Source organism: Haliotis rubra, unplaced genomic scaffold, assembly GCF_003918875.1.
Source record: "Haliotis rubra isolate DU_JTF1 unplaced genomic scaffold, ASM391887v1 Scf540, whole genome shotgun sequence".
In the NCBI taxonomy this organism is placed as follows: Eukaryota; Metazoa; Mollusca; class Gastropoda; order Lepetellida; family Haliotidae; genus Haliotis; species Haliotis rubra.
The window spans coordinates 23,115-49,769 of NW_025767236.1; the positions used below are offsets into that span (position 1 = coordinate 23,115).

A 26,655-nucleotide genomic window follows, 5' to 3' on the forward strand; every position below is an offset into this window, starting at 1 on the left:
AGACGCTGGTGTGGAGCTTGTGGGGAGGTCAAGGTTATTACATCCATACTGCTTACCATCACCTAATCAAGGCCAATCAACATTGACCCTTTCCTGACCTATGTCCATGTGGCTTCATAATCATTATCTGTTAACACAACCATCAATATTGACATCATACTGTACATAACCTCGTTGATTGTATTAACTTGTGTACATATTCTCCTTGGCCACAGTTGATAACAGATGTTAAAATCTACTTCGAAACGTCGCATGCATTGTAATAAAGAAGTTGTCTATCCATAAATATGGATTTTGCTGAGGGATCTATCCCTAAATAACTGGGTATGAACCCAACATAAAAACAGAAATGTGAGTAAATTAGCAGTTTTGTTCTACAAGTTCACATCAATAGAAATCACTACAAAGAATTTACTACTACAATATAAGATTCTATCCCTCGTTATATTCTTAAAAAGCTTTCAGAAATTTCTCTAACCAGGCGCGTAGCAAGCCATTTTTTTCGTGTAAGCCCGATAGGTTGCAAAGCTATATATCTAGATTGTATTGAGGGCTTGCCCAACCTTTTCAGCAACAATCATGTGTAATACCGGGCTTTTTTCATAATGGTAACTACGCCCCTGCTAACTCTTTAGGTCGGAATGCACTAAAATATTCCAGAACAGGCCAAGACATTTCCACAGTCTTGTATTTGTATTTGTTCCTTTGACCAGTTGCCCCAAATATGTCAACAGTAATCAAATATCGGCAAGATAACAGATTTATGATAGTCTCTAGTGTATTCGTACTGAGTCGCTTCTTAAGACTTCTGACCACCTCCGTGGTGTAGTAGTTAGAGCGTCCACCCGGAGAGCGGAAGGTCGCGGGTTCGATCCCAAAAGACGTTAGAATATGGTACTTGTTGGTCCCTGCCTGGCGCTCGGCATTAATTGACATTAATGGCGTCGTGGTATCTCAGTGGGCTAGCACTATAAAGCCAGCTTAAGTCTGGGCTAGTACAAGCAGCCGCACATACACAAACACACACATGCACGTCGTCATCTGAGCGAAATATTCTCAAGCAGGACGTAAAACCATATTTCACCTCACCCCACCTTAAGACTTCTGAGGGAACCTGTCATCGAACTTACTTTATTGACTATTCCCTTAACCTACTCACTCAACGAACTGTCAGCGTGGAGTACGGGGCAAATATGTTTGGTGAGACTGGGCAACTTTAATTGAACATTTTAACATCTGGGGTTTGTTTTAATGGGATTCTTATTTTTCACTGTACATGCAATAGGATCAAATGGGCACGGAAAATGATTAATTGTGATTGTGAAGTATAAACCCAGACTGTTTGTAAATTCAATAGATATTAAAAATGCAATTTTCATGGACTTTAGCCTAACAGCCAGAAAAGACACACGTCTATAATTTGATAATTAATTATAATTAATTTGAATAGATAGTACGGAGCAAGTTTTCAAAATAGAAGGAAAAAGAGGAAATTTTAAACTGACGAGGACAAGAATGACGATCACATTTTTTCAGTAGCTTTTAATAACGTATTACAAAACATAGCCGGCCCAGCTGTTTTGTTATCTACAGATAAAATATCATCTTCAATGTCCTCAGGGCTAAGTCTGTTTCACTCAAGGTACTTTTAGTATCCATAATAATTTTGGGTGGACTTTTTTCAAGATCAATACCAACAACCTCTTCAGTCAAATAATCAGTTAACATGTCTTTTATTTCTTGTAAATTAGCATACCTCCTATCTTTGTAATATACAGGTGGTGAATCGGTTTTGGTCACCATAGAGACACGCTGATCAGAACAAAACCAAGCAGGGCTTGCATAGTTTTCTTTTTAGTTGGGGCCTCTCCGTGTTAGCTTACCAAGTTCATATGCTACACGATTGCGATGTTTCCAAGGTTGAGTGAAATAGTACGATGTAAACAGGCTGCTTGAGCATCGAGAGCGCCATATTTTATTCAATGGCTGCTGTCGGTGATTCTGTAATTCAAACTGTCAACCTACTCAAAACTTTCTACTCAAACCACCTTCACTCAATATATGTGCCAACATCAAAGAGTTTTTGTTTCATCTGGTCAAAGTAGATTGAAGATGCGCCGAGTTGGGGTAACTGCCAACTGGAGATTTAACTGAGCTAAATGTATTTGACTATTACGGGTATTTGGGTATTGTATTTAATTCAACCAGAGACATCGAATGGGTTAGATCATGCATCCGCTTCTAGGATATACATGTATTGGCACAGTGAACTGTCAGATTGCTTTTATGACTATAACAATGACATCGGTTACCATGACATCACAATCAATTGGCAAATGACATCATTTCTTGGCAACTGAGATGCAGCGGGGAAGCCTAGTGGTTATTGAACGTCCCGCCGAAAACCCGAGTTCCATTTCTTAAATTGGTACAATGCGTGTCCCCCCGCCATGATATTGCTGGAGTAATGCACAACGCGGCGTAAAACCTCACTCACTCACTCTCTGATACTGAAAACGATCATTCACTGGAGATACATGTTTTATACTGAGACACTCAAGTGAGAATATATATGAATCATAATGATATGACACTTTAATCGACAAAACTAAATCACAAATTAAAATCGAACATATTGGTGGCTATCCTGTTGCCAAACATACTGATTACGGTCCCACCAGACACCATATAATAATTTATTGCATGGTTTCTGGTCCCACTGACAGTGACGGCAATGTATGACTAGAGGGGAGGTAACTCTAAATATCGTCTTCTCATCACCAGGGGTCTCTGTGGTTTGTAAATGGACGACGCCTAAAAATACACTTGTCAAGATAAACCTGACGAGTATAATTGACAATTAATTGTGATTTACAGGTATTTGTGTGTTTTCTATCCGTATATATAAACGCTTTTACCTGTATGAGTAGGTTTAGGTCGATATTAACGAACGTATTTGGATAATTCGGATTATTATGATTCGCACAGCTACTTGCCAAGTGACTTCTCAGTTCTCTAAGAATTTTTACCAGGAGTGTCTTCTTTGGATCCTGATTTTATTCATGTTAGTTAAGCCTAGTGTTAGCCAATTCAGTGACAGGCCGTTCTGTTGTAGTGTATAATGCTGCCACCTTGTGTTTAGAAATATCCGTTTTGCTGGAAACATAATTAACACTGATTGCATGCCACTATCAAGGGGATTTTCATACTTTCTGATCACAGATTAGTTGAAATTTTAGGCCGTTGATAATGTTTCTTCAACTTTGACAAAAATATAGAAAACGACCGATTAAAACGGTACTCAGAATCAGTTATTAATGTTCGTATGTGTGACTTGTTTTCAGTCACTTTTGGTGTACTTTTGTCTATCTATTGTAGCAGCAAAATCCTATTTTGCTTTTATTGTCAAATCGTAAGGTTTCGGAGGTCACATGTTTTCGGAGAGCAATATATCACACCATAACAAAGCAGGTTCCATCACACTGACATACTCGGGTGATGGCTTGTGTTTAAGATAAAGTTGTCTTTAATAAGTTATGAAATGTTTTACAATTGTTTACAATAGCTTATTGTCATAATCAAGACTTTCAGATGTTCGTAGTGTCCGAAAACCCATTACACAATGGAAGTATGAGACATCATTATTGGCGGTTCCAGAGGGGGTTTCAGGGGGTTTGAACCCCCCTTTTTGAAAATGACTTAAGGCACATTGAAGATCTTTTTTTGCGTTGCGAAGCCAGGGGGTTCGAACCTCCTTTCAAAATTCCTGGATCCACCCATGGACATGTAGTGGTCTCTGATACATTGCATAAACATAGACTATGTTTATTGACAGGCAATTTGGAAATATAGTCTTAACGATGTTGAAAAGTATGATTTTATTATATTGTTTAATTATTCTTTTTATCTCCACCTTCATCCATTAATATGCTGGCTATATCACTTTCATCAGTACATCTGGTAAAAGACAATTAAGCAGCAATTAAGCAGGACCTTGGATGTTATTTCCAAATGTAGTATAATTGTAAGCTATTTCTAATACCATAGAGAGTGATAAGGAAGCTGGAGAACAAGCAGTCTTGGATCCTTAAAATGTTGCTTGCAGCAAGACAGACACAGTCGCCATTCTGTTGACAACAGAGCATTACTTGGAGCCAAATTATACTGGTCCCTAGGGATTGCTTGTGTGTAGGATGTAGGTGCTGATTATTCACCTCATTATTTGTGCATTAAGTTGGTGGCTCCAGTTTTGTATGAACTGTGCATGATGTACCTGCAGTCAGAATACACTTAGGCTCAGCAATATTCGTTACAATTCTAAGTTTACTTAGACTGTGATTATTCACCTCGTTATATGTGTATTAAGTTGCCGAGGTCAGATAATCCAACTGTGCATGACTGGTGACTGTTATGTGGGTCCATTCTCCATGTTCAATAGGTTGCATCAGGTAAAACCAATACTACACATACTGTGACGTACTGTGACATGGATTATTTAATACAGGTGCTGATAATGACAATGTAACTCCCGCTTTCAACATGATGCATTAGTTACAGGTTTTAATCTGTTTATAATCATGATGATTCTTTGTTTTTAATCTGTCAGCACTGACTACCATTCCAAGTTTCACTACGCTGTTAGGTGTAGGTGATGTGTCAGAATCTTCCTGCATTGTATTGGTGACATGCTGTGGTGTGAATATGTTGATGACATGCTGTGGTTTGAATATGTTGATGACATGCTGTGGTGTGACATATGCATGTGTCCACTGCAGGAGACAATATTCATCATCATGTTGATACACAACCAAGGTAACACATGATCATCATACAGGTAAAGACAGGGCTGTGTATTGGCAAATAAATTGCATTTCAGTACATTGCAATTCAGGTGCCCCTGTTCTGATATGTACAGGGTACTGCTGTAGATTGGGAGCTAACATGTTTGACAGGGAGTGACACTGAATCGTGACTGATTGTACATGCAGGTCTATCCTTTTTACACTTTAAGGCCCAAAAAGATAAATGTTGTGTTTCAACAAAATTAGGTTGGCTATAAAGATTCTTTTTATACAATTTAGAGCATTAAAGTATGACCTATTTTCAGTCAAGAATGGAACCACCCTAGTGAATGAAATTCTGTGTAGATTTTAACTTAAACTAAAGGGATATTCACAAAACTTCGAAGTTATTTTTACCCAATATACTGGTTCTCAGAAAGAATATTGTAGTATATAATGTTTGAAAATCGTATAACAGTATACTGGTAATGCTGTTCAGTTCTTGGGCAAGTGATATTCATTCATGGTGAAAGTCAAGCAGCTTCTGAATCTGTACCGTTTCCATTTATTGATAGCAATAAAATATGCTTAGGGATTAAACCAGGCCAGCTCAGGGGGTTAAATTCTCCTTGAAGTCAACATTAAATGTTAGTGTTATTCACAAGTACAGTAGGAAGTGAGCTTATGGATTTATGCAGGTACCATATTTTGCCAGGTATAGTGTAACCCCATGTGTAAGACTAACAACCCACCCCCTCCAACCCACCAAATCTAATTTACATACCCTGTCTTTAACCCAACCCTGTCTGTAACCCAACCCTGTCCGTAACCCAACCCTGTCTGTAACCCAACCCTGTCCTTAACCCAACCCTGTCCTTAACTCCAAACCCTGTCTGTAACCCAACCCTGTCCTTAACCCAGCCCTGTCCATAACCCAACCCCATCTGTAACCTAACCCTGTTTGTAACCCAACCCTGTCTGTAACCCAACCCTGTCTGTAGCCCAACCCAACCCTGTCTGTAACCCAACCCTGTCCTTAACCCAACCCCCTGTAACCCAACCCTGTCCTTAACACAACCCTGTCTGTAACCCAACCCTGTCCTTAACCCAACCCTGTCTGTAACCCTGTAACCCAACCCTGTCTGTAACCCAACCCTGTCTGTAACCCAACCCTGTCCGTAACTGTCTGTAACCCAACCCTGTCTGTGGCCCCAACCCTGTCTGTAACCCAACCCTGTCTGTAACCCAACCCGGAATGAAACATATCATCAGAGCATACATGACCCTAAAATTTGTTATAAAATTATGTTTATATCACAATATTTTGTTAAAATTATTCGATGCGTGGCAACTTTTTGTGTGTGCTAACACGCTTAGATATCACATGTTAGGTCACAGGGGCAACTGATTTGGGACATCTCAAGTTATGAAAATATGAGATCTTCCACCCTGCATATAAGGTGACCCCTTTTCTCAGACCCTTCATTTCAGGTATGAAAACCTTGCCTTGAACATGGCATTCAATATATGACTCGTCAATTTGAGCAACATAAAAATTATTCCCTGCTCAAAGTTTGCAAGGAATCACCTCAATAAATGGAATTGCATCTAATTCTGCATCCCTGTTGAAGTAGCCAAAGACAGTAATGTGTGGAAACACATTTTGTGAACAAAACTCACGGTTGCAACAAACAACCAATACCTTCTTGCCATGCTCACCTATTTTCTGTGTTGTTTCAGTGACAGATCCGGTTTATGTGTCTATCATGCAATCACAATCCATCATGGGAGACAACCACAAGTCTCTATGCCAAACTCACAGTTGACGTTGTCATTGGACCTGTTCTAGAAAGGGTACAGTTTCTCCGTATTGCTTCTTGTCTATCATGTTTATGTGTCTATATTGTCTCTCTATGCCAAACTCACAGTTGACGTTGTCATTGGACCTGTTCTAGAAAGGGTATAGTTTCTCCTATCATGTGCTTCCTGTCTATCATGTTTATGTGTCTATAGTGTTACACATGTTAAGAGTGGTAGAAGTGGAGTTTCAGATGCATAATGCATGATATATGAATATATTTTCAATTTTATCCTATTTTCAACCACATGCTGAAAATAATAGACAGAATAGTTAGGATAAAATTGTGATAGCATGATTACAGTTATATATGTATGTGTATATGATTAGCAAATGTTGCTTATCAGGTTGTTTATGTTTATGAATATGTTTTGGTGTTGTATCTTTTTTTTTGAATGCATGCACTTTCATTACACTTCCAGTCAATAGCGGGACAGTTGGGTAGCCTAGTGGTTAAAGCGTTGGCTCGTCACGCCGAAGACCGGGTTCGAATCCCCACATGAGTACAATGTGTGAAGCACATTTCTGGTGTCCCCTGCCGTGATGTTGCTGGAATATTGCTAAAAGCGGCAGAAAAACCAAACTCCAGTCCAGTCCAGTCAATAGCCCAAGATCCTTGCAAATTTTCCACAGATTTGAGTGGTATTATAAGTGATTACACAAGTGATTACACATAAGTGGTATTATAAGGAGTAGAAATGCTAACTAAGCCAAGTTAACTGCAAACAGTAACTTTAGGGCAGTGAATAATGTACAGATCAATGCACCTTGTTTATGACAATTTAGCTATGTTTATGTGAGTTGCTTAATCAATTTAATGTCTAGGATGAGGTTGACCTTGACGTCCATGCTTTCATTGTTTGTATCTCTCCCTGCAGCTGGAAGGAAAGGATATATCAGCCGCACAAACTCTCAGGGCTGCTATAGGAAAGGTACGTGACGAACAATGCTCATGCTGTTTTGAACTTCAGTCTCCGAGTAACATGATACACATTGATTGGTTTCTGTTTTACCTCCTGATTATCAATGATTATCTTTCCATCATGGTTCAGTGGGGCATGTTTAGTAGTGTGGCCTGGTGGGTGGAGTGTTTGCCTGGTACAGCAGTGTCCTTGGTTTGATTATCAATGATTATCTGTCCATCATGGTTCAGTGGGGCATGTTTAGTAGTGTGGCCAGGTGGGTGGAGTGTTTGCCTGGTACAGCAGTGTCCTTGGTTTGATTATCAATGATTATCTGTCCATCATGGTTCAGTGGGGCATGTTTAGTAGTGTGGTCAGGTGGGTGGAGTGTTTGCCTGGTACAGCAGTGTCCTTGGTTTGATTATCAATGATTATCTGTCCATCATGGTTCAGTGGGGCATGTTTAGTAGTGTGGCCAGGTGGGTGGAGTGTTTGCCTGGTACAGCAGTGTCCTTGGTTTGATTATCAATGATTATCTGTCCATCATGGTTCAGTCGGGCATGTTTAGTAGTGTGGCCAGGTGGGTGGAGTGTTTGCCTGGTACAGCAGTGTCCTTGGTTTGATTATCAATGATTATCTGTCCATCATGGTTCAGTGGGGCATGTTTAGTAGTGTGGCCTGGTGGGTGGAGTGTTTGCCTGGTACAGCAGTGTCCTTTGGTTTGATTATCAATGATTATCTGTCCATCATGGTTCAGTGGGGCATGTTTAGTAGTGTGGCCAGGTGGGTGGAGTGTTTGCCTGGTACAGCAGTGTCCTTGGTTTGATTATCAATGATTATCTGTCCATCATGGTTCAGTGGGGCATGTTTAGTAGTGTGGCCAGGTGGGTGGAGTGTTTGCCTGGTACAGCAGTGTCCTTGGTTTGATTATCAATGATTATCTGTCCATCATGGTTCAGTGGGGCATGTTTAGTAGTGTGGCCAGGTGGGTGGAGTGTTTGCCTGGTACAGCAGTGTCCTTGGTTTGATTATCAATGATTATCTGTCCATCATGGTTCAGTGGGGCATGTTTAGTAGTGTGGCCAGGTGGGTGGAGTGTTTGCCTGGTACAGCAGTGTCCTTAGTTTGATTATCAATGATTATCTGTCCATCATGGTTCAGTAGGGCATGTTTAGTAGTGTGGCCAGGTGGGTGGAGTGTTTGCCTGGTACAGCAGTGTCCTTGGTTTGATTATCAATGATTATCTGTCCATCATGGTTCAGTATGGCATGTTTAGTAGTGTGGCCAGGTGGGTGGAGTGTTTGCCTGGTACAGCAGTGTCCTTGGTTTGATTATCAATGATTATCTGTCCATCATGGTTCAGTAGGGCATGTTTAGTAGTGTGGCCAGGTGGGTGGAGTGTTTGCCTGGTACAGCAGTGTCCTTGGTTTGATTATCAATGATTATCTGTCCATCATGGTTCAGTAGGGCATGTTTAGTAGTATGGCCAGGTGGGTGGAGTGTTTGCCTGGTACAGCAGTGTCCTTGGTTTAATTATCAATGATTATCTGTCCATCATGGTTCAGTGGGGCATGTTTAGTAGTGTGGCCTGGTGGGTGGAGTGTTTGCCTGGTACAGCAGTGTCCTTAGGTTTGATTATCAATGATTATCTGTCCATCATGGTTCAGTAGGGCATGTTTAGTAGTGTGGCCAGGTGGGTGGAGTGTTTGTCTGGTACAGCAGTGTCCTTGGTTTGATTATCAATGATTATCTGTCCATCATGGTTCAGTAGGGCATGTTTAGTAGTATGGCCAGGTGGGTGGAGTGTTTGCCTGGTACAGCAGTGTCCTTGGTTTGATTATCAATGATTATCTGTCCATCGTGGTCCAGTAGGGCATGTTTAGGTAGTGTGGCCTGGTGGGTGGAGTGTTTGCCTGGTACAGCAGTGTCCTTGGTTTGATTATCAATGATTATCTGTCCATCATGGTTCAGTGGGGCATGTTTAGTAGTGTGGCCAGGTGGGTGGAGTGTTTGCCTGGTACAGCAGTGTCCTTGGTTTGATTATCAATGATTATCTGTCCATCATGGTTCAGTGGGGCATGTTTAGTAGTGTGGCCAGGTGGGTGGAGTGTTTGCCTGGTACAGCAGTGTCCTTGGTTTGATTATCAATGATTATCTGTCCATCATGGTTCAGTGGGGCATGTTTAGTAGTGTGGCCAGGTGGGTGGAGTGTTTGCCTGGTACAGCAGTGTCCTTGGTTTAATTATCAATGATTATCTGTCCATCATGGTTCAGTGGGGCATGTTTAGTAGTGTGGCCAGGTGGGTGGAGTGTTTGCCTGGTACAGCAGTGTCCTTGGTTTAATTATCAATGATTATCTGTCCATCATGGTTCAGTAGGGCATGTTTAGTAGTGTTGCCAGGTGGGTGGAGTGTTTGCCTGGTACAACAGTGTCCTTGGTTTGATTATCAATGATTATCTGTCCATCATGGTTCAGTGGGGCATGTTTAGTAGTGTGGCCAGGTGGGTGGAGGTTTTGCCTGGTACAGCAGTGTCCTTGGTTTGATTATCAATGATTATCTGTCCATCATGGTTCAGTGGGGCATGTTTAGTAGTGTGGCCAGGTGGGTGGAGTGTTTGCCTGGTACAGCAGTGTCCTTGGTTTGATTATCAATGATTATCTGTCCATCATGGTTCAGTGGGGCATGTTTAGTAGTGTGGCCAGGTGGGTGGAGTGTTTGCCTGGTACAGCAGCAGTGTCCTTGGTTTGATTATCAATGATTATCTGTCCATCATGGTTCAGTGGGCAGGGCATGTTTAGTAGTGTGGCCAGGTGGGTGGAGTGTTTGCCTGGTAACAGCAGTGTCCTTGGTTTAATTATCAATGATTATCTGTCCATCATGGTTCAGTGGGGCATGTTTAGTAGTGTGGCCAGGTGGGTGGAGTGTTTGCCTCTGTACAGCAGTGTCCTTAGTTTAATTATCAATGATTATCTGTCCATCATGGTTCAGTAGGGCATGTTTAGTAGTGTGGCCAGATGGGTGGAGTGTTTGCCTGGTACAACAGTGTCCTTGGTTTGATTATCAATGATTATCTGTCCATCATGGTTCAGTGGGGCATGTTTAGTAGTGTGGCCAGGTGGGTGGAGTGTTTGCCTGGTACAGCAGTGTCCTTGGTTTAATTATCAATGATTATCTGTCCATCATGGTTCAGTGGGGCATGTTTAGTAGTGTGGCCAGGTGGGTGGAGTGTTTGCCTGGTACAGCAGTGTCCTTGGTTTGATTATCACTGATTATCTGTCCATCATGGTTCAGTGGGGGGATTGTTTATGTTTATGTGTCTATATTGCCTCTCTATGCCAAACTCACAGTTGACGTTGTCATTGGACCTGTTCTAGAAAGGGTACAGTTTCTCCGTTATCATGATTATCTGCTTCCTGTTCATCATGTTTATGTGTCTATATTGCCTCTCTATGCCAAACTCACAGTTGATGTTGTCATTGGACCTGTTCTAGAAAGGGTACAGTTTCTCCGTATTGCTTCCTGTCTATCATGTTTATGTGTCTATATTGTCTCTCTATGCCAAACTCACAGTTGACGTTGTCATTGGACCTGTTCTAGAAAGGGTACAGTTTCTCCGTATTGCTTCCTGTTCATCATGTTTATGTGTCTACATTGTTACTAATGTTAAGAGTGGTAGAAGTAGAGTTTCAGATGCATAATGCATAATAAATATGAATATATTTTCGATTTTATTTTCAACCATATGCTGAAAATAATAGACAAATAGTTAGGATAAAATTGTGATAGCATGATTACAGTTATATATGTATGTGTATATGATTAGCAAATGTTGCTTATCAGGTTGTTTGTGTTTATGAATATGTTTTGGTGTTGTATCTTTTTTTTTTTGAATGCATGCACCACTCGTACACTTCCAGTCAATAGCGGGACAGTTGGGTAGCCTAGTGGTTAAAGCGTTGGCTCGAGACGCCGAAGACCCGGGTTCGAATCCCCACATGAGTACAATGTGTGATGCCCATTTCTGGTGTCCCCTGCCGTGATGTTGCTGGAATATTGCTAAAAGCGGCAGAAAAACCAAACTCCAGTCCAGTCCAGTCAATAGCCCAAGATCCTTGCAAATTTTCCACAGATTTGAGTGGTATTATAAGTGATTACACAAGTGATTACACATAAGTGGTATTATAAGGAGTAGAAATGCTAACTAAGCCAAGTTAACTGCAAACAGTAACTTTAGGGCAGTGAATAATGTACAGATCAATGCACCTTGTTTATGACAATTTAGCTATGTTTATGTGAGTTGCTTAATCAATTTAATGTCTAGGATGAGGTTGACCTTGACGTCCATGCTTTCATTGTTTGTATCTCTCCTGCAGCTGGAAGGAAAGGATATATCAGCCTTTACAAACTCTCAGGGCTGCTATAGGAAAGGTACGTGACGAACAATGCTCATGCTGTTTTGAACTTCAGTCTCCGAGTAACATGATACACATTGATTGGTTTCTGTTTTACCTCCTAATTATCAATGATTATCTGTCCATCATGGTTCAGTGGCCATGTTTAGTAGTATGGCCTGGTGGGTGGAGTGTTTGCCTGGTACAGCAGTGTCCTTGGTTTGATTATCAATGATTATCTGTCCATCATGGTTCAGTGGGGCATGTTTAGTAGTGTGGCCAGGTGGGTGGAGTGTTTGCCTGGTACAGCAGTGTCCTTGGTTTGATTATCAATGATTATCTGTCCATCATGGTTCAGTGGGGCATGTTTAGTAGTGTGGCCTGGTGGGTGGAGTGTTTGCCTGGTACAGCAGTGTCCTTGGTTTGATTATCAATGATTATCTGTCCATCATGGTTCAGTAGGGTATGTTTAGTAGTGTGGCCAGGTGGGTGGAGTGTTTGCCTGGTACAGCAGTGTCCTTGGTTTGATTATCAATGATTATCTGTCCATCATGGTTCAGTAGGGCATGTTTAGTAGTGTGGCCTGGTGGGTGGAGTGTTTGCCTGGTACAGCAGTGTCCTTGGTTTGATTATCAATGATTATCTGTCCATCATGGTTCAGTGGGGCATGTTTAGTAGTGTGGCCTGGTGGGTGGAGTGTTTGCCTGGTACAGCAGTGTCCTTGGTTTGATTATCAATGATTATCTGTCCATCATGGTTCAGTGGGGCATGTTTAGTAGTGTGGCCTGGTGGGTGGAGTGTTTGCCTGGTACAGCAGTGTCCTTGGTTTGATTATCAATGATTATCTGTCCATCATGGTTCAGTAGGGTATGTTTAGTAGTGTGGCCTGGTGGGTGGAGTGTTTGCCTGGTACAGCAGTGTCCTTGGTTTGATTATCAATGATTATCTGTCCATCATGGTTCAGTAGGGCATGTTTAGTAGTGTGGCCTGGTGGGTGGAGTGTTTGCCTGGTACAGCAGTGTCCTTGGTTTGATTATCAATGATTATCTGTCCATCATGGTTCAGTGGGACATGTTTAATAGTGTGGCCTGGTGGGTGGAGTGTTTGCCTGGTACAGCAGTGTCCTTGGTTTGATTATCAATGATTATCTGTCCATCATGGTTCAGTAGGGCATGTTTAGTAGTGTGGCCAGGTGGGTGGAGTGTTTGCCTGGTACAGCAGTGTCCTTGGTTTGATTATCAATGATTATCTGTCCATCATGGTTCAGTGGGGCATGTTTAGTAGTGTGGCCTGGTGGGTGGAGTGTTTGCCTTGTACAGCAGTGTCCTTGGTTTGATTATCAATGATTATCTGTCCATCATGGTTCAGTGGGGCATGTTTAGTAGTGTGGCCAGGTGGGTGGAGTGTTTGCCTGGTACAGCAGTGTCCTTGGTTTGATTATCAATGATTATCTGTCCATCATGGTTCAGTAGGGCATGTTTAGTAGTGTGGCCAGGTGGGTGGAGTGTTTGCCTGGTACAGCAGTGTCCTTGGTTTGATTATCAATGATTATCTGTCCATCATGGTTCAGTAGGGCATGTTTAGTAGTGTGCCCTGGTGGGTGGAGTGTTTGCCTGGTACAGCAGTGTCCTTGGTTTGATTATCAATGATTATCTGTCCATCATGGTTCAGTAGGGCATGTTTAGTAGTGTGGCCAGGTGGGTGGAGTGTTTGCCTGGTACAGCAGTGTCCTTGGTTTGATTATCAATGATTATCTGTCCATCATGGTTCAGTGGGGCATGTTTAGTAGTGTGGCCTGGTGGGTGGAGTGTTTGCCTGGTACAGCAGTGTACTTGGTTTGATTATCAATGATTATCTGTCCATCATGGTTCAGTGGGGCATGTTTAGTAGTGTGGCCGGGTGGGTGGAGTGTTTGCCTCGTACATCAGTGTCCTTGGTTTGATTATCAATGATTATCTGTCCATCATGGTTCAGTGGGGCATGTTTAGTAGTGTGGCCAGGTGGGTGGAGTGTTTGCCTGGTACAGCAATGTCCTTGGTTTGATTATCAATGATTATCTGTCCATCATGGTTCAGTGGGGCAAGTTTAGTAGTGTGGCCTGGTGGGTGGAGTGTTTGCCTGGTACAGCAGTGTCCTTGGTTTGATTATCAATGATTATCTGTCCATCATGGTTCAGTGGGGCATGTTTAGTAGTGTGGCCTGGTGGGTGGAGTGTTTGCCTGGTACAGCAGTGTCCTTGGTTTGATTATCAATGATTATCTGTCCATCATGGTTCAGTGGGGCATGTTTAGTAGTGTGGCCAGGTGGGTGGAGTGTTTGCCTGGTACAGCAGTGTCCTTGGTTTGATTATCAATGATTATCTGTCCATCATGGTTCAGTAGGGCATGTTTAGTAGTGTGGCCTGGTGGGTGGAGTGTTTGCCTGGTACAGCAGTGTCCTTGGTTTGATTATCAATGATTATGTGTCCATCATGGTTCAGTGGGGCATGTTTAGTAGTGTGGCCTGGTGGGTGGAGTGTTTGCCTGGTACAGCAGTGTCCTTGGTTTGATTATCAATGATTATCTGTCCATCATGGTTCAGTAGGGCATGTTTAGTAGTGTGGCCTGGTGGGTGGAGTGTTTGCCTGGTACAGCAGTGTCCTTGGTTTGATTATCAATGATTATCTGTCCATCATGGTTCAGTGGGGCATGTTTAGTAGTGTGGCCAGGTGGGTGGAGTGTTTGCCTGGTACAGCAGTGTCCTTGGTTTGATTATCAATGATTATCTGTCCATCATGGTTCAGTAGGGCATGTTTAGTAGTATGGCCTGGTGGGTGGAGTGTTTGCCTGGTACAGCAGTGTCCTTGGTTTGATTATCAATGATTATCTGTCCATCATGGTTCAGTAGGGCATGTTTAGTAGTGTGGCCTGCTGGGTGGAGTGTTTGCCTGGTACAGCAGTGTCCTTGGTTTGATTATCAATGATTATCTGTCCATCATGGTTCAGTGGGGCATGTTTAGTAGTGTGGCCAGGTGGGTGGAGTGTTTGCCTGGTACAGCAGTGTCCTTGGTTTGATTATCAGTAGGGCATGTTTAGTAGTGTGGCCTGGTGGGTGGAGTGTTTGCCTGGTACAGCAGTGTCCTTGGTTTGATTATCAATGATTATCTGTCCATCATGGTTCAGTAGGGCATGTTTAGTAGTGTGGCCTGGTGGGAGGAGTGTTTGCCTGGTACAGCAGTGTCCTTGGTTTGATTCCTCGTGGATACAGTGTGTGAAGCTGTTGTCTGATGGTCGCTACAATGACAACTCACCCAGTTGAAGTGATGTAATTATCATGTGTTAATCGTGGTTGCATTACAACGTTCACAGAAAGTTACATGTCTGTGCTAATTGTGCTGTTATTGCGTACTGTGAAAGTACAGCTTTACGGTTTCTCCACGTTGACCATGTCCGCATGGTTTATTGCAACCACTGTGTCAGGAACATTACGGCAGGCCACCTAACTGCATGGTTTATTGCAACCACTGTGTCAGGAACATTACGGCAGGCCACCTACCTGCATGGTTTATTGCAACCACTGTGTCAGGAACATTACGGCAGGCCACCTAACTCCATGCTCATGTTTAACAATTAACTTCAGTGGGTTTTGTGTTTTGATGGAGATCAAGAGGTTGGGGGAAATTTAAAGGATGTTAGCTTCTGTAAAATGAGGACTATATCCTTACTCCTTCATCAGGTGAGAGCTAGGTAGGTGTCCAAGTGAAAACTTCAAAAGTGAAAAGATGATCTGGTTGATTGGCATTTCAGAAGTTGATGGATAATACGAAAGTATAACACTTTATGGATAAAAACTTCTACATTTCTTATGATGCGACGTTTCGGTATAGATTCTTATACTGTTGTCAAGCAAGAGTAAAGTAATACAGTACAGAACCGACTTGTAACAGGGATTAAGTAAGACAACGTGAGAGTGCATCAAAGGGATTAACAACAACAACAATGGGATAGGTAATAATACAATAACAATGGGAGGAGGCCAATATTGAGGAGGCATCATTACCCCATCTGCTATGTATACTTTGTCCTGCCTCCTCAACATTGGCTTCCTCCCATCGTTATTTTATCATTACTAAGGCTGTAACGATTCACTTGCATATTCAGTGAATCAAACCGTAGCCCTTCATGAATTCAGTTCGTTATTCGTGGTCACCAGAATCAAATATTAATGAATATTTACGATTTTTTTAAGGGAGCATGTTTTACTTGAACCCTTATGTCCTTTCCAAAGTGAGATATGAAGAATGGAACATGTACTAGCATTGCAGTAGTGCAAGTCATGTCAGTTTGCCAAGACTGCACATGGTACTGTCTACTATAACTATTACATACCACATTTGAGTGTCATGAGATCACTGGTTATTGCTGTGACAAATCAAAACTGTCAACATGGGCGTTCCATTTTGTGCACCAATCTTGTGTCTTACGTCAACATTGTGGACACAAAACAACTGACAACATCATCGCCTTACATCAATATCGTGGACACAAAACGACTGACAACAACATTGCCTTATACCATCATTGACACAAAACAACATCGCTTTATATCAACTTCATGGACACAAAACAACTAAAGTACTGTCGGAAATGCTAGAAAAATGCTTTTTGACTTATATTTAAAATTCAGAGGTATTACAGTTACTTAAATAACAAATATCACTTTAAGAAACATCTACCTAAGGTAGACTGAGGGAATAAATTTTGAGACGTGCCCTAAAATGTGTTTTTACTTATGAAAATACCAAAAACTTAGAAAAATAAGGTGTAGTGGGACGTTATTTGATACAAACATTAACTGCCTGTGTTACGTCATCAGCATGCACGGTATCGACAGGTGAAATTGACACCTGAGCACACGCTCGGGCAAGGGGTCATCTCAATAGATGTTTTCTTCAAAATGTTGAATATGTCTATGTATAGTATATGTATTGGTTATGTAAGGGATCATTTGTGTATGTGTGTTTGTTTTGAAATAAACTTACGAATTACTGTACATTGGAAAGAATCCTATCACTTGTGTTATCTTATCGATTGATTGTAGAAATGTGCAACGTTTTAATAAATGTTTTGCATGTCAACAGTATATTTCATTGCAAAAATATGGATGTATTTCGGTCAGTTTAATCTAGTTGTGAACATTGGCCAAAGATTTAACGAAGTCACTGGTGTAGCTTCTTTCGAATATACCGTATATGACCGTCTATAAGCCGAATTTTGAGGACCAAAAAAAGCAGTCTGTAGAAGGGGGTCGTCTTATCCATGAGTTACACTTTCGTCAAACTTTTTTCCAGGGGTAAGAAAACAACATCGTATCACTTCGCGTGAACAAACAACAGAAGACGACTTTGTCAGTAGAGACGTCAAATTTGCAATTAAACATCACTAGACAAGATTATTTACCATTTAAGTTATAAGTTGGTTTTGCTGGACATTGTTTTATTTGCAGGGATTAAGATTACCGTGCGTATTTGTCTCATACACAAAGCCGGAAATAGCAATCAGCTGTGCACACGTTTCCCGGCGAATAAGTTCAAACATGCACAATAATATAACGGACGAATTCTATTGATTGAATACTATTATTTAACAAAAAGGGGCACCAAAAGAAATATATCCTAGCATTGTGTAATAGGGGTCGGCTTATAGACGGTCATATACAGTATATATTCTTCTTCTAAAGTTTGTAGACTGCCCGTCTAAGTCCTCCCTTGTCAAAGTTGTCAAGGATGGTTGTACGTCCCGGTTTTGCTTTTGAGATGGTCCCTGTCTTGTCTGATTTGTTTACAATATTGTAAACTTGTTGGTAAGACAAACTAGCTCTACAAGTTCTGTAATAAACCCTTTCTAAACTAATGAAAGGTTTACCTCTGTCTTTTTCAAGCACAGTAAAACTTATAAACCTTTGCAACAATCGACTACAAATAGTTGGCCATAGTGGACGCTGTGATAAAGATGTGCATGCATGACGGGAAATTTATTTATCAAGACTTAATATTTATATTAATTTTTCTCCAATAAAGAAACGATAATTAAGTAAAGTAACACAAACATTCAACATATATTTGTTTAAGAAAAACGTAAATTCATATTTTTACACCACCTGTATTATTAGCATAAATTTAAAGACTATTTCAGATTTCTATTGTTGAACTCTGAAAAAATCTTAAGTTGTTGTTTTGGTACCAAATTCTCTCCTGTAAACTGTCCTTTAAATGCATGGGAATGTTAAATCGATTGAAATAAAAATTAGGTACACTATAGGCGAGTTGATATATTGACAACATAGTACATTTATCACCTTTATAAAGATATATGGGCAAAAAAGCATTTTTCTAGCATTTCCGACAGTACTTTAACATCAACATTGCCATACATCAACATCGTTGACCCAAAACGACTGATAACATCGCTTTACATCAACATCATGGACACAAAACAACTGACAACAACGCTTTACATCAACATCATGGACACAAAACAACTGACAACAACGCCTTACACAACGTCGTGGACACAAAACAACTGACAACAACATCGCCTTACATCAACATCGTGGACACAAAACGACCAACAACAATATCACCTTACACAACATTGTGGACACAAAACAACTGACAACAACATCGCCTTATATCAACATCGTGGACACAAAACTACTGACAACAACATCGCATTACATCAACATCGTTAACACAAAACGACCAACAACAATATCACCTTACACAACATTGTGGACACAAAACAACTGACAACAACATCGCCTTATATCAACATCGTGGACACAAAACTACTGACAACAACATCGCATTACATCAACATCGTTGACACAAAACGACCAACAACAACATTGCCTTTCATCAACATCTTTGACACAAAACAACTGACAATAACATCGCCTTACATCAACGTCGTGGACACAAAACGACTGACAACAACATCGCCTTACACAACATCGTTGACCAAAACATAGTGAGGTAAATATTTGCAAAGAAATAATAACTTCACTGGCTGCAGATTAAATCATTGACACAAAACAACTGACAATAACATCGCCTTACATCAACATCTTTGACACAAAACAACTGACAACAACATCGCCTTATATCAACATCGTGGACACAAAACTACTGACAACAACATCGCATTACATCAACATCGTGGACACAAAACTACTGACAACAACATCGCCTTATATCAACATCGTTGACACAAAAACGACCAACAACAACATTGCCTTTCATCAACATCTTTGACACAAAACAACTGACAATAACATCGCCTTACATCAACATCGTGGACACAAAACGACCAACAACAATATCACCTTACACAACATTGTGGACACAAAACTACTGACAACAACATCGCCTTATATCAACATCGTTGACACAAAACGACCAACAACAACATTGCCTTTCATCAACATCTTTGACACAAAACAACTGACAACAACATCGCCTTACATCAACATCGTGGACACAAAACGACCAACAACAATATCACCTTACACAACATTGTGGACACAAAACAACTGACAACAACATCGCCTTATATCAACATCGTGGACACAAAACTACTGACAACAACATCGCATTACATCAACATCGTTAACACAAAACGACCAACAACAATATCACCTTACACAACATTGTGGACACAAAACAACTGACAACAACATCGCCTTATATCAACATCGTGGACACAAAACTACTGACAACAACATCGCATTACATCAACATCGTTGACACAAAACGACCAACAACAACATTGCCTTTCATCAACATCTTTGACACAAAACAACTGACAATAACATCGCCTTACATCAACGTCGTGGACACAAAACGACTGACAACAACATCGCCTTACACAACATCGTTGACCAAAACATAGTGAGGTAAATATTTGCAAAGAAATAATAACTTCACTGGCTGCAGATTAAATCATTGACACAAAACAACTGACAATAACATCGCCTTACATCAACATCTTTGACACAAAACAACTGACAACAACATCGCCTTATATCAACATCGTGGACACAAAACTACTGACAACAACATCGCATTACATCAACATCGTGGACACAAAACTACTGACAACAACATCGCCTTATATCAACATCGTTGACACAAAACGACCAACAACAACATTGCCTTTCATCAACATCTTTGACACAAAACAACTGACAATAACATCGCCTTACATCAACGTCGTGGACACAAAACGACTGACAATAACATGGCCTTACATCAACATCGTTGTCACAAAACGACCAACAACAACATTGCCTTTCATCAACATCTTTGACACAAAACAACTGACAATAACATCGCCTTACATCAACGTCGTGGACACAAAACGACTGACAACAACATCGCCTTACACAACATCATTGACACAAAATGACTGACAACATCGCCTTATATCAACATCGTTGAGCACAATAATATAACAGAAGTCTTTTTTTTCCATTTGAGCAAATTAGGAAATGAAAGTCTGCTAGTGGACGTGACTTTTAGGGGCTGTGTGGAAACAAGCACAAAAAGAATTGCCTGGTTAGTCAATAAAATACCACTTTCACCAACGTATAGTTATCTTGAAATGTACATGATTAAAGTAATGATGTATGTTCCTCTGGTGTTGACAGGCCGACACGTCGCTGCCTGGGCTCGCCTTCGACTTCCTGCGCTTGTTGTTGCGGAAGGCTGAGATCAGTGAGAAGGTTGATCTATGTGAGACGCTCCTCAGACTAGGGGGAGCCACAGAAACCGAGGGTAGGTCTGTCATGTATCTACAGCACAGGTGAATGTACTCATTCAATGAGTAGTCACTATGTAGGTCAGTATATGTATATAGGTATAGATATAGGTATATATCATATCTTTTCACTCTGAGTTAGAGTTTAATTCTTAAAGCTGACCCAGTCCTTTACACTGTAAAAGCGATATATTCACATTTGCATGTATATTTTGTGAATAATCTGTTCATAAAGGCGTTGCCTCGTTGGGAATATGAGGCTAGAGAACTTATAAGACTGTGGACAGAAATTACGTATGTTTTGTGTGTGTGCATGCACTCATATGTGATGTCACTGTGAAACTGCTTCATGATATATGTACTGATGGAAATGATTTGGGTCAGTCAGCAGGTTTTCAGGGAAGAATAATGTCCGAGACTGTTTCGTTTTTGTACGTAAATAGTTCAGTGCTACCACGTTTCTAGTGCTATCCCTTGTTGAGATGTGAACAGTGGTTACATGAACATATGTTTACCAAGTCCACTGCTGCTGTAAGGCAAATTTGAAGACGATGACAGTAATGTTACCATTTGTTCCAGAGCTGCGGATTCCACGGTCAGAGCCCATCTACCAGGAGCTGAACCTCTGTGCCGGGGATCTGAAGAGGATACTCAGTCGCATTCCAGAACAGATTTACAGAAAACAATTCTTGGAGACAATCAAGTAAACACATGTAGCAGCTTTAGATTCTAACAGAGCAGGCAGTTCTAGTAGTCTTTGTCAGCGATATCGTGAGCTGCCTCTTCAGTCAAGGGAATTAATCGATCATGCGGGAGTCTGTTTGTTCTTCATGCATCATGTGCACATCTTCAGAAACGACAAGACCAGTGAAGTTGAAACTTCACCATGTTGCAACATGTTATATTTGGGATTATACTATCTCAGTTCAAATGCATTGCACATTCGTTGACCGTGTTGTCATGCTTCTCCCCAGAATACTGACGTTTATGTTTAGTTCAAGAGGTTCATATCCAAGTTTCACAATATTTGTTAATCTGTTTGTGAACTTTACTCAAGATAGTTTTGTGAGTGGCGTTTTTTCAGCATTTTCAGGGATACATACTGTTTGTGGCACATTAAACATAAGTGACTTGATATCTGAACTTTTTGCCTGTTTCAGGGAGATTGCCAATTCCATCAAGACTCTCCTGGATGCTGTGAACAGGGTGATAGGGGAGATGGCACCATCTGAGAATGGCAGCAAACAGGTGGGTGGTCACTTGCTAGTACTCATAGATTGTGTGGTACTGAAATGGTAATCAGCCAGGTATAACTGGTTCTCCACAGTAGATGTTGAGCCAGCTTTGTAAGGTGCGTGGAACAATACAACAATGTATATAGGAGCAGACGTCAACTAAAGCACAATGCCCCATCCTACCCTGAACAAGGGTGAGTGAGTGAGTTTAGTTTTACTCCACTTTTAGCAATATTCCAGTAATATCACACTGGTCCCTGAATTAGAGTGGTCCCAGGAGTCTGAGTGAGAGAACAGTGTATGTAGAGTTGTGTCCCTTGGCTGTCAACATTGATTCAACTGTCTCCTTCATCTTTGTTCCTGTATATAGTATGTGGTGGGGACAGTTTCAAGTTGACTGTCATTTGGTATCACCTGTCCTCAGTAGTGGTGGTCCGATTAATTGAAATGATCAAAGATTGACTAAACGACCAATTAATCGATCATGTTTTCTCATAATCGAACACAAACAATTCTGGAACAGTTGTTTTCATTAACAATATTTTTCACAAGGTTGGTTTTGTCTGTTACATTTCATAAGCACTACAAGCTCGTTCCAAGTCATGATTGAATTTATCTCAAAGACTCCAAGAAATTTATGTTCCTAACATATTAGTCATCTTTTAAAGATGTGAAATTTTGCCAAATATCCCAAAGAACTACGCTTTTTTCATTATTGTTTTTTTCTTCATTAACAATTTTCATAAATGACACTAACAATTATTTTCGATGATTGAGTGGTGGTAATGAACCAATAATCAATTATGAGATTTTAAACAATTCCCAACACTAGTCCTCAGTCTTTGACTTCAACACAAAGGGGTAATCATTTCGGGAGCGGGTATTTAAGGTTGGATATCTTGTCCCCAATCCCTTTCACATTTGTGATTAAAATATGTTTAAATCAAATCAATCATTCGATCTCTTTATCTTCCCTCTTAATAAGGCTGCCACACTGTGAAATACAGTTTTAAACTCATCAATTCTGTGTCAGCCGTGAATGACCATTTCTTTCTCTCACAATGGTAATCTGACATGTAAGACTTGTTTTACCCTGACTAAGTGACTTTCCGTCAGACTTTGACTTTGCTCACACACAACTTATAACTATTGTGTCAATAATGAGGAAATCTAATCCAGCCTGCCCAACATCTTCTTGGGAGTAAACGTATTTCAGATAAAGTTCAATGTGGAATTATTAAATGAAGATTTCTCCCACGAGAATTAGCATGATGATATCTGTTCCCTAACAGTTGGATGACCTGAGATATTGTATTGCCTGTTTCAGATTCTTGAAGACAGAAAGAAGGACTTTGTTCGATATTCCAAGAAGTTCAGCAACACACTGAAGGACTATTTCAGAGATACCAACCAGTATGTGTTGCCATGATCACAGCAATCATATCTGATTCCATACATGTTAATTTCTGATGCAGGTGCCATGGTTAGATAGATCCCCATCCCTCTACATCGCTCTACTGATGAGCATTGGGAGATCAGATCAGCTGACTTAATGACATCATACTAAATCCTATGGGAACATCTCGTGATTGTCAAACTGCTGATGGTCAGACATGATGGCAACAGTGATGTAGTATGAAATTTTCAGACCCTTTCATTTTCTTACACAGTCTACTTTGAACACAACCAATACAGTGTTTGATGGAAAGTTGGCTCTTGCACTGATGCTAAGATGCTCCTGTGGTCAAGTTGAACACAACCAGTACAGTGTTTGAGGGAAAGTTAGCTCTTACGCTGATGCTAAGATGCACCTGTGGTCAAGTTGTGTAAGCTTTGTAGTTGATGCCAGCATCGTATGATGATGGGTCACCCAATTATATTTTAGAGTTTCTCAGCACCATACCAATGCTTGACAGTCTTTGTCAGTGTGGTGAAAGTCTCGGAATTGTATCATTTTGGGACTTTCCTCCTCAGACCGCCTCCATTGTGTAGTGGTTAGAGCGTCCGCCCAGAGAGCGGAAGGTCGCAGGTTCAATCCCCAACCGCGTCATACCAAAAGACGTAAAAATATGGTACTTGTTGGTCCCTGTCCAGCACTCAGCATTAATGGGTGGGTACAACAAGGACTGGTCGGCTCGGAGTCAGTATAATGTGTCTGAGTGGGGTATTTATGCTTCACTGTGGCATGGTATCTCAGTGAGCTTAAGTCTGGGCTAGTACAAGCAGCCGCATATACACACGCATGCACGTCGTCATATGAGTGAAATATTCTCAAGCACGACGTTAAACCCAATTTCACCCCAGATCACTTCACTTTCCTCCTCAAGCTGTCATGATATGTTGGAAATGCTGTTCAGAATGACGTTAACCCCCAAGTTTCTCACTCACTTTTCCATTTTATAGCTCCTGTGTAGAACAGTTCACCTTCTCAAATGTTCTCACCTCCACTTTCATGTTCAAAATTCATTGAAATTTTCTTTTCAGGAATCAAAATGTGTTTATCAGTGCTAACTACCTGATTTACCAAACCAATGTGATCATGAAGACGCTACGGCAGGAGTGCTACTAGAACCTAGATTCATCATCCTCATTCCTGGCCCAGCCTCAACACTCTCTTTCCCTGATCGAGGATCTCCAATTACAGCCAGTCATCTGTAACAAAGATCCAAGGACCTTTTATTCACTTATATTAAAATATACTGATTATGTGAACAAGTATTGGATTGCTCTATGGGGCATTCTGACCCTCCATGCAATGATTTGGTGTAGATGCTGGGGAATTTTCATTGATGTGGATCCGCTTCTGAATTTAAAGATACAGAGGATCATGCGTGTTAGATCTGATGAATGTTTCTCCAATGTGGGCAATATTGAAGTTGGCTTGATCTTGAAATTATGAGTTTATGGTGGTTTAAGAACAATTGTGAGATTCAGGTAACATGTTATGATTCATCTGACTGTTTCTGTGGTAGTCTTCTTGTGAAAAGCTATGCTCTTTTCCAGTTTTACTGTATTTATGTAAACTTGGACTCCAGATGTAGATCTATAAACTCTTTCCATGGCAACTGGCATTTTGGAAAAATCAGGTAAAATGAAGGTGTATGAAATATTTCTATGATGCTATAATTCCTTGGAACAGTGGGTGATAGGGATAGTTCTCTTTATATAGTTTGAGAAGCACTTCTTGTGGGGGTTCAGACTGATTAAATAATGCCATTGGTCACATAGTGGTCTTTTGTTAGAATACCACCAGAGTACGGCAATGTTAGTCCAGTGATTTACAAGTATATTACAAGTTTTGAGGATCAAGGATACAGATTCTTGTACCGTTGTCAAACAAGCTCTTGCTTGACAACGGAAAATCAAAAACGGGGGCCATAAAACTTGTTATATATTGTATTTCTAAAATGCCACTCAAACAAGTGATTTACAAGTGTTTGTTTTGAGGATCAAGGATACTCTCATTGCAGGGTTCCAGGAAAACAAATGGGGGCCTAATTTTGAGCCCCAGAGAAATGTCAAAACTTTAACACAGAACTCTACCACAAGTGATGTAAGTTTGGGGATGATCAGGGGCCATTGGTTGTTGGACATTGAGAACCACCACTGAAAAGAATCTACAAGTATTAGTCATCGATTTGAAAGTTTCAAATTATATGTGGAAAAAAGTGACACCAAATTTTTAAATAGCTGCATTTATTTCTAAACATTTGAATTTTTCTATGTACCAGTGAATGCACACTCGGTAATTCACATCCAGTATAATATCTTGTAGAATTTCTACACACGGAGGAGTCTCTGGCTAGTTGATCATTGCACCTGCAATGTTGGGAATTTGCTGTTATAGAAGGAGAGGTACTAAACATGTTATGCATTATTTTTATTACTGCACCTACGATGTAATGAATGTATCGCTTTAGAAGGGTAGGTAATTAACGTTTCATCTTGTTGGTTGTTATTGAAGGGGAGGTAATCAACTTAAACCATGCAGTTGATTACTGCACTTGCAATCTGGGCTCATTACTATTATAGAAGGGGAGATAATCAGCATATACTACTGTGGATTACTGCACTTTCAGTGTGGGAATATTACTGTTATAGAACCTACAACCTAGAGCCTGCACCTACAATGTTGGGAATTTATTGTTATTCAAGGGGATGTTATCAGTGTATTAGTCGGTAGTTTTGTCTCACTCCTGGGTTCTTTGCAAGTGTTTTCATGTGATAATTTTAGAGTCTCTTCTCGAAATGTTGGAACTACATTTTGTGTATTAGACTGCAAGTCATGTTTTGTTGTTGCCAGTATTGTGTTAGTCGTATGGTCGGACATTCCGATTACAGCACTGAATGTTTCCTTTCATTGATGCACTAACGCGGGACGTAGATTGTAGTCTCTGTCCGGTCATCATGTATGGCTGTCAGGTTAGTTTGTGTGTGTGCATGTATGTAATTAATATGGAAGGAAATAATTTACTCTTTTCTGAACTTACAACACTTCATTTTGTACCAAGCGAGCTGTTTTGTATTTTGAGATATTGTCATAAGGATTATGTCTTAGTTCAAGTGGTATATTTCGTTCTGTATTGCCATTCTTTTAACAAAATACATTTGAAAAAACACCCCAGAAATCCAATTGACATATACTGAAAGAACTTGAATTTTGATTTGATGAAAAGTTCAAATATATTTCT

At 40.5% G+C, this 26,655-nt stretch overlaps 1 protein-coding gene across 1 annotated transcript; it reads left to right on the forward strand.

Annotated features, from left to right (window-relative positions):
• The first annotated feature begins 2,790 nt into the window (after positions 1-2,790).
• On the forward strand, positions 2,791-25,265 carry LOC124253435 (programmed cell death protein 10-like). Its single transcript, XM_046687200.1, has 8 exons — positions 2,791-2,877; positions 6,522-6,635; positions 7,518-7,571; positions 20,620-20,746; positions 21,309-21,432; positions 21,890-21,977; positions 23,292-23,377; positions 24,449-25,265. The coding sequence occupies exons 2-8, from the start codon at positions 6,537-6,539 to the stop codon at positions 24,531-24,533; spliced, it is 663 nt and encodes a 220-aa protein (XP_046543156.1). The 5' UTR covers positions 2,791-2,877; positions 6,522-6,536; the 3' UTR covers positions 24,534-25,265.
• The last annotated feature ends 1,390 nt before the right edge of the window (positions 25,266-26,655 follow it).